Raw genomic sequence first — 14,922 nt, 5'->3', positions numbered from 1 at the left:
CGCACAAGTTTTGAGCAAATAGCCGTGTGAACAACTGTAGCTGGTGAAACTGCAAGACTGAGGTGATGACTGGCTGCAGTTAACTTGTCTCGCTTACTGCCAGTCTGCCCCTCTCTATGCACTCTACACTGTTGTGTTTTAGCAAAATCATCTGAACGTTTTAAATGAATGAGCTGACCTATTAAGTGAGATGCAGTGTAATAATATAATAATTTAAAAAATTATTCAAAAACAAGACAAAAAATACGGTTCTGTATGCCGTATTTTAACGTGTTATGACAGCAACGGCACAGTGCTTTAAAGTGTCTTGATGTTTGTGTGCGATGTCCTAAACTAAAACTTATATGATGAATAAAGTTCTTATTAGCACATTTATTGTACATAATAAAATTATCTGGCGATTAACACTTTGCATCGCTACTCTTGCTCATTGCCGTCATTCCTTGGTCCCACTGTAGCCTGCCACTGCTTTGAATCTATTAAGGCTACCGATGATTGGGCTAGCCGATCATGCTAGCGACATATGATGCTAACGAGGGTGTACTAAAAAAAACAAAAAACAATATAGGAATATATACTGAAGTTGCAGGCCTAGTTTTTATAATACACTTTAGAGGTCAAAATCTTTGGGCATTACGATTACAATTCAGGGGATACAATGCGGTTATAAAACGATGCACTTTTTCCACAACACACACATTTATCACTTCGGGGGAAAAAAATCCATGAAAATTTTTTCTGGATCAGAAAGCTCGACCGTACATTCAGTCTTCAGCAAAATAAAAAAAAAACTGTTACATAAATGTAGAATTTTGTATGTAAAAAAAATAAATAAATAAATAAAAAATAAAATACTTCCAAAAGTATTAACTTTACTGCAGACCAAATTCTTGGCACAGAATATTCCTTCAAACATAAATACATACAAAGTGCTGTCAACAGGTCATTGCTACAAAAACCAAAAAGACGGGCCGCTAGTCAATTCAAATGTGCTTAGCTAGTGACTATGAAATAGCGTTGGGATGGTTTGGTGTACCTGGGCTCCAACGTGGTTTGCAAGCAGTGCTCGAAATCCCTCATTTTCCGCTACGGACTAAGGATGCAAGTCTTTGGCAATAAATGGCCCGAGGGCCATTGCAATTCACTTAGCCTTTTCTGATGAGGCTGGCAGCTTTGGAATTACTTCCTCAATTGTTCTCTGGTCGTACCCGCAGGAACAATAATTGGGTATAATTGAATCACATGACTTCTCATGTTTGTTGTTACAATGTATTTTATTTTAGCGTGACACCGCTTACATATAACGTGGCTCTTATCCAGTTCACTTCCTCTCTTGACATTGTAGAAGCTGAAGTGGTTTCCACACGTCTGCTTTTAAATTTCATGTTTGTTGTTATCTGCATTGCGTGTATCAGTGTGTCACATTTCGACCAGGTGTGGCACTGGCGGTAAACCGGAAGTGCTGCTAGCATTAGATGAAGGAAACTTTTTTTTTGCCATACATTATAATAAAAATATAATTTGGGTTATAAATGTGACTGGACTGGTGTATTGTGATACGTATCGTATCATGACCTCTGTATCGTGATACACATTGTGTCGTGAGGTTGTTGCACCTTTATCTATTTAAGTGTCTAGCTGGTCGCATTCTTGTGTCAGGACAACATCAAGCTGTTTCCGTGTGTTAAGTCTTTCAGGCCAAAACAAAAAATGGGTAACTATAGGCAATTTTCAATAGCCGTACAAATTTGTACTGGCTTGTTCGAACCCCGCGTCTGAAGGTGGGTAGTGGCCTAACACAGCAGCGTAATGGTCACGGGTCATCGGGCCACCGTTAATGTCGAACTCTGTATAACAATTTGTGTACTGTAAATTTTAAAATAGGGATTTCTTAATATCTTTGTAGTTGTCTTTCAAACGACTTTGTAACTAGTTCAATTCAATTTTGCTAGATGTCTCTACCGCAGGGTCTCCAAACCCCCCCCCCCTTTCTTTTTCTGAATAGTCACACGGCTGCTCGAAGATAAAGTAATTTTTCATATTGCATGTGAATCTAGCTGTGGACACTGCGTGTGGTGTGCTGTGCTCTAATTAGTCAGATGCAGTCATGTGTGGCGGATGAGCTGATGAAGGCGTACCTTCAGGCAAGAGGCCATCTGTAGGAACCATCACCAACATTCAGTGATGATGGCAATCCACTCCCTGGTAGACCGGCAGTCAGGGATACCTAAAACATCCAGTTAAAAAATAAACAGTAATCTATTTGCTGCGTTAATACTAAGAACTAATAATGAGTAGAATATTAATAACTTTCAAAGATGAACAATGCATTACAATTGACAGTAAACATGTTGCACGTCTTTTGCTTTTTGCCTTGCGTTGGTCTGCCATTTTCTTTGACTTTCCACTTTGACTATATCCTTGGCTGTATTCGCAGGTATTGGTCCAGTGCTGGGCCTCGTGTTCATCCCTTTGGTTGGCTCAGCCAGTGACAACTGCAACAGCAGTTATGGAAGAAGAAAGCCCTTCATCTGGCTGCTATCTCTGGGAGTCCTCCTATCCCTTTTTATCATCCCCCATGCCGACATCCTGGCTGCACACCTTGCCTGGGGAGGACGCACTTTCCAGGTCGGTGACTTACTAATTTAATAGATCCACTTTCTACGTATAGCTTGTCCCCCCTGAAGGTGGCAGGTGCGCTTGACCTGTCCTCCACCGATCACCAGCCAATTGCAGAACCTAATAAATTGTCAGTCATTTCTTAAAACAAATGTTTTCCGGTTTGAGCATGCTAACATTTTATACTTAAAGGGGAAGTCAACCCCTCCAAAATTCTTTACAAGGGTACATTGTCTGGGCCCCCACTACAGTATTCTAAACACGGCATTCTTTTTAATATTACGTCTCTGGAATGTAAGATAAGCAGCAAAATCGGCCTGTTTTTATCCATCTAAGGAGACTCACTCTGCACTTTTGGTTTTGACACACGTACATATGCTTGTGGATATTCACATTCGTCAACATTTATTCTCTGGGCATTGAATCGATTGGAATTGGACTCTTTTGTTTGTCTTAGAACTGTTCAACTGGCATTTCGCTTCTCATCTGAGAAGGCTTCATCAGTTCATGCAACAAGGCTTGGTTAAAGATGTTTGCAAGTGGAGGCACACCCCACCTAGTGTTAATTTCGTCAACAAAAACTAAACAAGAATAATTTCGTCAACACACATTTTTCACCGGATTAAAACTAGACGAGACTAGACTAAAACCCTCATTAACAAACAATAACTGGGACAAAATTAGTATGCATTTTTGTTGACTAATAAAGACTAGATGAAAATGTACTTCACTTAATAAAAAATTAACTAAAATCTTTGGACATTTTAGTTCATGAACAAAAACTAGACGAAAATGATATAGTTTTGTAAAATCTTGTCTCTGCTAACTGTGTGTCACAGTGACAGACCTCCTTTCAAATCTGCAGCTAGTCGGTGCAACATGCACAAACACATGGGACAGACAGGAGGTGGATTCACGGTGAAAGGTAAAAAAAAAAGAAAGAAAAGAAGTAAATTATAGTTATAAAGTAACATTAAATGACGTTCCAACAATAATGTTAATCCGACCGCTACTAACTAATGCCGGCTAATTTACTTGGTTGCAGCATGGAGTCATAGTAGCCACTTGTTGATATACTGTAATTGTGAAGTTGTTTTTCATCAAAAAGATGAGAACATTTTATGTGAAATAGTTTTAGAATCCAAAATGTTCAACATTATCTGCTGACAAAAATATAGAAATGATTGTCCTGACTAAAACTAGACTAATAAAATTATGTTTTCTTGGACTAAAAGAAAATACTAAAATGATAGATTTATAGCCGACTAACAATTGACTAAATAAAAACGGGATGAGGTTGACTAACTATGATAAAAACTAACATGCGTGATTGAAACTGGACTAAAACTGAGACTAAATTAAAAAATGGCGGATTAAATTACCACTAACCCCACCACTGTATCATTCTTTTGGGGTACAAAAATAACCATCGTTAAGATGCCTGGCAGAGAGGTCTCTGTTGGTCATTAAGCTGTTGGGTCGGAACTCCTTCATTATTATTCCATTCAGTTGTAAAAAGGTTCGAGCTACATCTGCATTTACAGAGAACTGTGTTTTTTTGTTTGTTTTAGCTATTTATTTGTGCTGAGAGCATAATTTTTACTTTAGTTGATGGGTAAGCTTCACCACAAAGCCAGTGAGTTTGCAGTCTTGTCTTTGCATGAATGTAAATTTGGTGTGCAGACAAGTGCCAGAAATAGTAACTACTAAACACAACATGTAATGAAATCAGCTTTTGCTTATGGGTTACAGAATTGATAAACCAGACTGCAGTACACCAGTAAATGTGATCACTTAAAGTAGTCTTGGGCAAATTATGTCTATTTATGTGCTACCCTCGAGTTACGTAATTTGAGGTCAGATCTGCTTAGCTCATTTTTCAGTTTGAGTAAATTGAGGTTTGATTGGGTTCTCACCCAACTTTACTTGCAGTGAGTTTGTTTTGGACCGGAATGAGACCATTTCTCATCTATCGGTATTATAGCCTGGTAGTATAGACGTGTCTTTAGGAAATTTTCATCTGTAATTTATTGAACGTGCTAAAACAAAACACTTCTCATCACAGCTTTCTTTTAAAGGTGAGAATGGCAGGTAGTTTAAGAGTTTTCAGATGTATTTTCCATTAGATCACGCTTGAATAAATCCATCCCTGCTCTGAGCAGCAGCTGAATCACATCTCCATATTGAGAGCCAAAACAAGAGTACTGCACGTAGAAAGGAAATCCTTGAAGCAATGTTTTCTTAAGGATCATTAATGTCAAATGTTCACAAATGGGACCTTGACATGGAGCAGAAAGCAGACCAAACCATTTTTGCCAAGTTCTAACCTGAATTCTCATTCAGTGGCGTGTTATGAAGAGAAATGTTGTTACTGCTTTGATCGTAAATAGTTATTTATGTCTGTGACAGTAGCCACAAATAGTCCCTGAGCTGAAGTTTGGACACCTTTGCTCTCAACAAAGGCCAGTGCTTGTTCTGGAACTGTACCCATGAGACTACCAAGGACAATTCCAACAAACCTGGTTGTGGCCATGGTCTTGACCAGTTGAGATAGTCCGCATCCAAGTTTGTTTTTTAAGTTCACGCTTGACCATGGGAAGAAAACTATTAACGAATTTGCTCCCAGAAACGTATACATACGTTCTATTTTAAATATTACCGGTGTCCCAAAAACGTATTTCTACGTTTAAAAAAATAAATAAATGTTTTTTTAATGCTAGAGCATACAGAAGGCTTTGATGCAGCTTCTGAACTGTAGAGTACGGTTGAAGCAATGGTAGTTATTACAAAAATGGCCAGCAGGTGAGATCAACCAGGGCATGTTGCAAAAAGCTGTTTTCCCCACAGTTTTAAACAGATTTGTGAATAATGATGAAACGTAGCTATATTCTGATGCTGATTTCTGCAAAACGGAAACAGATAGAAATATAAAAAAATATATATATATTTTTTAACTCTTTGACTGCCATAAACGTTATAAAACGTTTAGCATAAACCTAGGGAAGGGCGCCGAGGACGTTAAAAGACGTCCCCTATGTTTTTTTTTTTTTTTTTCAAAAACGGGTGCAGGAAAGCCTTGGGCAGCTGTGCTGAAAGTATCAGGCAGATCTGATTAGTCAAAGACTCGTTTTGGCCCCTAGAGGGCAGCGATGACTCTCTTTGCACAAGGTTGGATGGGCCGCCCACCGTGGGCGTCAGTAGAAGACGTGAGGCGGAGCTAGAGTGTTGAGGAGACATGGCTGAATAAGCCCACAATGGCTGCCCAAGCAACCGGTTGCAAGCAGCTCACGCTTGAGCATTTTTTTCAAAGACGGAAAGCATCAATCAATACTAAAAAGCGCATTGATGTCAACGATGATGATGACTCCGAGCTCTACGCCAAAGTTGGAAGCTTTGGCGTGACTGTTATGAACACGTAGTAAGCCTCACCGGCTAAGCGCGGCTAGCGCGGCTAGCGCTGCTAAGGCCGGAAAACGCGCACAATAGCCGGCCGGGTACTTCTACACAATCGGACATTCGATCGGGCGATGGAGAGTTGGCATCGACCAATGCAGATTGATGATGATGATGATGAGGACTCCGAGCTCTACGCCAAAGTTGGAAGCTTTGGCGTGACTGTTATGAACACGTAGTAAGCCTCACCGGCTAAGCGCGGCTAGCGCTGCTAGCGCTGCTAAGGCCGGAAAACGCGCACAATAGCCGGCCGGGTACTTCTGCACAAGCGGACATTCGATCGGACGATGGAGAGTAGTCGAAAAGCATCGACCAATGCACATTGATGATGATGATGATGGTCACTCCCGAGGTTGACGCCGGAGTTGGAAGCTATACGCGGCCGTTATTCTCTCGTCATAAAGCCTCACCGGCTAGCGCTGCTAACGCCGGAAAACGCGGAGCTGCACAAGCGGACATTCGATCGGACAATGAAGAGTACCCCGAGTCCAATGCATATTCATCGGAGGAGCGGGTACAGTCTGATCACGGAGAAGACACTGTTTCTGGACTACGATGCCACCATGAATGGAGTGGATAAAATGGATCAGAACATCTCCTACCACCCGGTATAGCAACTGAAGGACGCGAGGAAGCGAGACGTAACACCACCGTAACGTAACCGTAGCATGATCCTGATATTAGACTTGATGACACACTGCAGTATATACTTGCTATTCCCCGGAAAAAAACGGCCTGCAAGAAAGTGGCGCACGCGAAGAGGCAATCTGTTGTGCAAATGCTGTTGCGTCTCTTTGCACGCAGGAGAGTGTTACAAAAAGAAAAACTGTCGTTGAAACATCCACATATTTGTAAATAGCACCACAGTTGCACACATTTGTAAATAGTTTGCCAAATTGTTGTCAAATTGTTACACTGTTGAATGTAAATAAACGTATTTTGCTATCAAAAAACACTTTTTCATTCTTGGTGGTAGTGTTTTATAGAAGTAAAGCACTATTTAGGTGTTTGTGGCATCATTCATGGACAAAAAGAAGTGTCAAATTCACTAGAATGCATGAAATAATATCGTTTCACTAAAAGCTTGATTTCTCCATATTTTGGTCCAAAACAGGCGAAATTGGGTCAAACTAACCATTTTCTATTGTTGATTACTAAAGAACGGAATAAGGTAGAAACAAACTTTTTTTTTCTGATGAAAGATGAAAGTCCAATCTTTCATTTGGTAGTACGTGTGTTTCCATAGTTCAAACAGAACATTTTCTGTGGACCTTGAAAGATCAGTCAAAATGCTTAAATCGGCTGGCACTGGCGGCATCCCTTTTCTGAAAACGTCTGGCAGTCAAAGAGTTAATTATTAAAAAATATATATATTTTATTTTTTTTTATTTATTTTTTAATTAAAATATTTAAAAAAAATCTGATGAAAGAAGAGACTAATCTTTCTTTTGGTAGGTTCCATGTTTTTATAGCAATAGAACACAATATTCTGTGGGCCTTGCAAAATCAGTCATAATCCATTAAAACAGCCGGGAGCAAAGGGGGTTGCTTTAGTGAAAATGGCTGGGAGTGAATGAGTTAAATGGACTAAATGATGCTTGTGTGAAAGCACCATCAGATATTGGTGAAATGACTGCAACTCGGTTAATCAAAAGACCTGTTCAAGTTCAACATGGTTTCTTTGCCTCTCTGTTTTAGGTGGGTTTCCTTATCCTTGGAGTTGGCCTTCTTGACTTTTGCGGACAGGTTTGCTTTACGCCATTGGAGGCTCTATTATCCGACCTGTATCGAGATGGGGAGGACTGTAACCAAGCCTTTGCGATGTTCTCCTTCATGGTTAGCTTGGGAGGCTGCGTGGGATACTTGCTACCTGCACTAGACTGGAGCCACAGCCTGCTCTCTGTTTTCCTCGGAGGCCAGGACCAGTGCCTCTTCTTTCTCCTCATCCTTATCTTCATTCCCAGCATACTCATCACTATGAAAGTTTCCAAAGAACCCTCCAGTGCTATGAGCAGTTCGCCCGGGGCCGCATCTTTGCTGGAGCCTGGAGCTGGTGCAATGGAAGCTGGTCAGTGTGGTGTGCCTCGCTCATGCTGCTACCTGTCTAAGCTGAGGCTGATGAAGTCTGGACCTCTGCTATGCTTGCTGAGAACATGTTGGTCCATGACCCCTGCCATTTACAGGAGCTACTGCCATGTCCCAAGGGTTATGTGGCAGCTCTGTGTGGCTCAGCTCTGCAGCTGGATGGCGGTAATGTCCTTCATGCTCTTCTTCACAGTCTTTGTAGGCGAAGGCCTGTACGGTGGAGTTCCCAGTGCGGTACCAGGAAGCGTGCCCAGACAAAGATATGATGAAGGTCAGATACATTCCGTTTAATTTTTTTAGTCTTTGCAAACACTGTTATGTTTGAATCGAAAACACTTTTGCCCTTGGTACTGTATTATGTTTTTTTCTTACTGTCCAATGTACTACTGCCACCGCCAAAAAGGGTTTGGTCCAAACATGCAGTCTTGTATCTTGTATGGAAAATTTCAAGCCTTTTATCTTAACATGTACACACACAGCTACATTCCTAAAACTGTTGAGGCTATTGTCATTAAAAAACTTAAAGAACTTAAACAAAACAAAAATGTGGTTAGAAAGTCAAATAATGACGACAAACTATTTGTTCTGGTTAACTCATTCAACCCAAAAACGTATTTACACATTTTTTATGTTTTTATTTTTATTTTTATGCAAGAGCATACAGAAGGCATTGATGCAACTACTTACATGAAGAGGTGGCCTAAAGCAATGGTAGTTATTACAACGACCAGCAGGTGGCAGCAGAGTATAAGAGATCAGCCACGTCCAAGTTGCAACAAGCTCTTTTTATCAGTGTTTTCACCAGGAATGTGAATATTGATGAAACTTTATATTCTAATGCTAATTGCTGCAAAACGGAAACAGATACAAATATACTTTTCCTGGTGAAAGAAGAGACTCTAATCTTTCTTTTGGTAGTTTCCATGTTTTTATAGCAATAGAACACAATATTCTGTGAGCCTTGCAAAATCAGTCGAAATCCATTAAAACAGCTGGGAGCGAAGGGGGTGGCTTCAATAAAAATGGCTGGGAGTGAATGAGTTAAAGTGTCACAGACTGGTTTTCTAACTGTACAGATCATTCTTTTTGGCTTTACCGGGCTCTAGGCTGCGACCAATTGTGTGCTCACGGTATGCATAAAGAAACAAACAAAAAAGATTGCACCGTTATGACAAGCCTTTGGAGGGATGGGGTGAAGTCACCATGCGTGTGTGCGTGCATGCATTTACAGATGCTTATGCTTCTGTCAGATAGGGCTAAAACTAAACCTTCCAACAAGGTGCAAGGTCAGGGGAGTAAGTCAGGAGAAGCTTCAAATGTTTGAGGGGAATGAGGCCATCGCTTCTCAAGATGTCAAGTTGACACGTGTCAAAAATTAACCACCTGCGGGGCTAAATTATAACTATCACCACAATTGTCCACTTTGTTTTAAAAGGGGTTCACATCAAACTCAAACATCAACACTGCTACTTTTTACAGTTTTGCAGATGCAAAGACTATCGATTGGTCCATTCTAAGAGTCTCCCACGCGCGCCAAGCATGCCGCGCAAACTTGGATTGACTTGTAGATTTGTAAAAAAGTGTTGTCTTGCTAATGAATAAGGTTAAATAACTACAAAAATAGAGTAGTAGAGCCATTAGAATGTTTTTATTTTCTATAATTGGCCAAATGCATACATTTGACAAACCTGCAGCCCAAATGTTAGAAACAGGTTGTTGCTTCGAAAACCGTGAGCCAGCTTTATAGCAAGAGTTGCAGCCATTCAACATGTTGAGAAAGCAGCGTTTTGAGAAATGTTGCTTTTTAAAAAAGGCTGTGCGGATCTTAATGTTCAGATCTTTATTATTAAGGGAATTTTTTGTGAACAGTCTGTTTTATTTACATTTTTTTCTTTATCTAAGATATTTAATTGATTGTTCTGCATTCCAATGCCCACGTTCAACGTTCTTGAGATTGAAAAGATATTTGCTTTTAAAAAGCACACTTGATTTAAGATTCTATTATAGGATCAGCATGGAAAAAATATCAACAATATTGTTTAGCATAATAGTTTCTGTGAAAACATATTGTTGATGTGACAGGTCTAGATTGAGGCCATCAGATATGGAGTGAGAATAGCTGGAGATGACAAGATAAAGAGTATTTAAGAATTTCATGAATGTTTAAAGCTGCGCTTTGTAACAATTTGCCTACAAATGTCTTTACAATAGCCTTTTGATTTGACCATTTATGACAGTCTCAAACATCTTGTAATTAGTAAATTAACACCTCAGCTGTTCACAATGGTACTCCTGCAAGCCTCTGGCCAATAGTTTTCACACTGGATTCGGGATTTCCCGGCCTCTGTCTGCGACTAATTTGGCACAAGTGGCAGAATGCTGGATGGGTGGTTTACAAGATGTGTTTACAATGCTACTTAACTACTTAATTGCGGCATTTTTGCAAGTTATGCAAGCTAGGTTTGTGTTAAAAACTATTTAAAATCAGTATAAACTATTGTTGTCTGAACATTTTGCACAATGACATTTTAAATACATGTTTGCTAGGTTTATTACTTCGATTAATATTGTAATAGTCCATAATGACTGAAAGAAAAAAAAAAGATACATTTTTTGGGCCATATCACCCAGCCCTACTAACTGTGAACCACATTTATAGCAAAAGAGATGCAGCTAGTAATCAAGTCGAGAAATCCGCATATTGAGAATTGTTTCTTTTTGATAGGCTGTGCGAATCTTAATATTCAAATCTTTGCTTAAGTGTGACTTTTGTGAACATAGCCTGAGGCTGTTTTATTTATATTTTTATTTGTCTGACATTTCATTTATTGTTCTATATTTCACTGCTAATGTTCAATATTCTTGAGATGAATAAGCTATTTTTTTCTGAATAAGGACGCTTGACTTAAGATGCTCTTTCATAATCAGCATTAAAAAAAACATCAATATTGTTTATCATGATAATTTCTGGGAAAATGCATCACTGAAAATGTGTTACGTGACAGACTTAGTTGAGGTCGCCAAATATAGAGTGGAAATAGCTGCGGTTGACAAGATAAGTGAGTGGCAATTTTGTTCAAAAGTCATAACTTACACTGACCCAAAGCACTTTCAACACCAATACTTCTTGTGGAAATTACTTAACTTAATTATGACGGGATTTTTAATTCATCATTTATCAGTCAATATCACCTAAAAGAAGTGTTTCAAAAGAAGAGTGAACAAACATCGGAAAATTTGGGTGCACCCATCTTTTGTACTGGTGCACCAACCAAAGGTGCACAAAATGAATGGACACAAAAACAGTGTACATTCCTTAAATTTGTTTATACCAGTTAGTTGGAACAGTATTTTCGCCCTGAATAGATTTATTTTTATTTTTACTAGGACTAAAAATACAAAACAAAATAAATAATTATTGATATCGGCACTTTTCAGCCATATTGCCCAGCTGTCTCTATGTTGACCAGATTTGTAATCATTAACCAGTCAATAATGTCTAAAATAAAGATTTAATAAAACAAGAATAATAAATATTTAACCTGTAAAAGTGCGGTGTTAAATGTGATGCGGTCAAAAATGTTGGTGCACCAGTGCAAAAAGCTAGACTAGAGTAGAGATGGACCAATTTTTTAGGCTGTTGATGATAGTAGTAGTCCAAGTAGTCCAATAACCGATATTTGGAGCCGATATTCATTTTGAGTAAAAGAAAATTATGGGTGTCAAAAAAATGAATAAAATACCAACTCCAATTCTTAATTGTCTTGAAACATGTTAAAGCATATGTTTATTGAATTTTTTGTCTCCCTCCACCAACACATCTGATTTGATGAACAAGATCGTTATCAGGTTTATACAGAGCTTGCTGATTAACTGATCATTTGAGTCAGCTGTGTTGGAGAAGGGAAATAGCAAAAACAGGCAGGACAGTAGGTGGGGTTTCCAGCCACCTATTTTTATTCAAAATTTCAAGAATTGCGAAAAAGAAACTGAATTGGAAACGGCAGAAATTCGAAAAAAGGCCCAAAATTAGCAAAAAAAAAATTTACGCTTCGAGGGGGTGGTTTTTGAAGTGTATCGAAAAAAGGAAAATTCGCATTTGGGGATGGAAACAGGTTTTGCGAATAAGCGATTACAGGACCGGATATACGTCTCACGTTTTGACCGATACCACGTCACACGCACGTTTGTAGTCACAATAAATGGCGGATGTTTAAGTAAGATATGTTTGGGGAGAGGAAGAAACACGATTCTTTTTATAATTAATTAAAGAAAAAAAAACATTAATGCAATTTTAGATGGCGTTATTAACATCAGCTCTCAATGTAATGACACACTTCACTTACATGCGGGAGGGAAGCCAACAAGACAAACTACTTCTGTTCAGTCCGTCAAAACCAACATTCCCACCTGGAACTCATTGTCCCAAAGTTCCGTCACTACAACGTCATCTTGCGGCGCATATTTGCAAAAGAAGAGCGGATAGAAACGGGCCACATGTCTGTTTTGCGCATTTTCACAAAATTCACCTAAAAATGTCTAAACATTTGGATGGAAACCTGACTAGTTGCTCTCGAGTGTTCCCTACCCATTTCAGACAATAGACATCTTTGTTTTAGAATTTAAGCAAAAACATTCAGGGACCTCTAGGATCATCAGCATACCTTAAAAAGTTAAATGAAAAATTTCAAATAACTAATAAAGAATAATAATTAAATTAAATAAGCAAAAGTTTTAAAGTGATCTTTTATCCGCCGTCAGAATTTTTTTTTTGAAAGGCCGATGCCGATATGGGTCAAAATGTCGAATATGTGCGGCGATAATCGGCCCGGCCAATAATAATCGGTCTCGCCCAAGTCTAGAGCCCTCCTTAACTTTCTCTGTTTTTTTGAAGTTCAGATTCTGTATTTGTCCTTTGGCAGGATCTCAGATTAATAGTTGTGTGGCCAGCCAAGTAGGTCAGACTTGAAGGCACATTGCTTAAGGAAATATGTGCCGGACTGTGTGTTCCGTCTCAAATGCTTCCCAATGATTTATCTAAGGTTAATGTGAGTATCAAGAAGTTCTTTGAACGTCCTCCCTCCCTATCCTCCCTTCCTGTGTGTTTAAAGGGTTGACTGGTTCCTAAATGATCAAAGTGCCATTTAAGACTCACGCTTTTAACATCGGCACAGTCTTAGCTGTTATCCAAGCATTTAGTTGTCACTTTTTGACAAATTTGTAATGTATCTGCAAAAGGACGACAGGCAATTTTGTGAGCCATTCACACAACACTGTTTTACACTGAAAACGGTGATGTAAAACAAGAAAAAGGAAGCTCATCAATCATATTTTTGGTGTGTAATTGTACCAAACATCTGGCTTCTCATTCCCTATTTAATGAGAAAAGCTGTGAGCTTTATGTCACATGCGCTAACTATTTTATTTTCTTATTCCAGGGATCCGTATGGGAAGTCTGGGTTTGTTCCTGCAGTGTGCTACCTCAACCTTCTTCTCAATGATCATGAGTCGTATGGTTCACCGTTTTGGGTCACGCTGGGTTTACCTGAGCAGCATGGTGAGCTTCACGGTGTCTGCTTTGGTCATCTGCCTGTCTAAAAGCGTGGTCCTCGTCACAACCATGGCCGCCCTCACTGGCTACGCGTACGCTGCGCTGCAGACGTTGCCCTACACCCTCACTTGCCTCTACCACAAGGAGAAGAAGGTAAGCATTTTTTCCCGCAGGGTGGCGGGGGTGTAAGACAGCAGTTAAAACGTGTCTCGTCCCACTTTAGGTGTACATGCCAAAAAGGAAAACCAAAAACACACGTAAGAATGGTTTAACAACTACCAGAGACTATTTGACTGCAGCGGAAGAGGAGAACTTACTAAATAACACGGCTGGCCCCTCCTTTGGGAATGCCTTCGTCAGCCAGGACATTTACTACTCGGCTCCCCTTAACCAGAACGGCTCAGCTCACAGCTCCCCTGACCCCGAGCAGGAGGAGCTGGAGTCAGGATATGAAGACCGCGGCGTGGGCTTGGACTTTGCCATCTTAGACAGCACCTTCCTCCTCTCTCAGGTTATCCCCACCCTCCTCATGGGAACCATTGTTCAATTGGCACAGTCCGTCACTACCTATATGGCCTGCTCCGTAATCTTGGGCATTGTCGCCATCTATTTGGCCAAGCATATTGTCTTTGACCAAAAGGATCTCAAAGGTTGTGACTCGCATGGAAAACCAATAGGAAAGATTGTGGAATAATGCTGGTGTTCATGTTTTATCCCAGGAGGCCTTGCTCTATTGCTCTAAGTGTGCCATTATGAGGCAGTGTTTAAAGAGTGAATACGTCATCAGGGACATGCCGCTAGCTTAATTAGCCACACAATTTGCCCATTTGATGGAGAGTTTTCCTTTTTCCCCAACTTCTTTACACTTTTTTCTATTCTCTTTTTTATATATATATATATATATATATATATATATATATACAGACAGACAGACAGACATATAGACAGGGTATAAGAGTTTGTTTGGTACAATAACGCAAGGTGTGAAAATAGTTGCCTTGCCCCTTCACTCACCAGACACACATGCTCGATGTTATATTTTACAGAAGTGAGAACAAGCTGAAAGATGATTGTCACATCATTTGAGGGTCACTTCAATCAACAAGTATGGAAATGCTACCAACCTATAACATACCACTCACTAGCTGCCCACAATTAAAGAGGAAGTCAACCCAGAAAATGTCTTAACAATAATATGTTCTATGCAGCCACAC

The 14,922-nt window shown here is 39.7% G+C and overlaps 1 protein-coding gene across 3 annotated transcripts in view; it reads left to right on the top strand.

Moving 5' to 3' along the window:
• The window catches only part of LOC147176377 (solute carrier family 45 member 3), a 46,599-nt gene that overhangs the window by 30,417 nt on the left and 1,260 nt on the right, over positions 1-14,922 (top strand). Inside the window, exons 3-8 of one of the 3 annotated variants that reach the window (XM_086074904.1) lie at positions 2,438-2,628; positions 7,771-7,818; positions 7,914-8,140; positions 8,256-8,428; positions 13,596-13,861; positions 13,932-14,922. The exon at positions 13,932-14,922 is cut by the window's right edge and continues 1,260 nt beyond it. In XM_086074904.1, the coding sequence (XP_085931030.1) occupies positions 2,438-2,628; positions 7,771-7,818; positions 7,914-8,140; positions 8,256-8,428; positions 13,596-13,861; positions 13,932-14,402 (1,376 nt within the window). In that variant the 3' untranslated portion in view covers positions 14,403-14,922. Of the gene's footprint in view, positions 1-2,437; positions 2,629-7,770; positions 8,429-13,595; positions 13,862-13,931 lie in introns of all 3 variants that reach the window. The other 2 variants (XM_086074905.1, XM_086074903.1) reach the window with 2 other exon arrangements.

Source organism: Leptonotus elevatus, chromosome 4, assembly GCF_054856555.1.
Source record: "Leptonotus elevatus isolate MCC_2025b chromosome 4, RoL_Lele_1.0, whole genome shotgun sequence".
Classification (NCBI taxonomy): domain Eukaryota; kingdom Metazoa; phylum Chordata; class Actinopteri; order Syngnathiformes; family Syngnathidae; genus Leptonotus; species Leptonotus elevatus.
The sequence above is the reverse complement of the archived record's forward strand: the minus strand, read 5'-3'. Positions and strand labels throughout refer to the sequence as shown.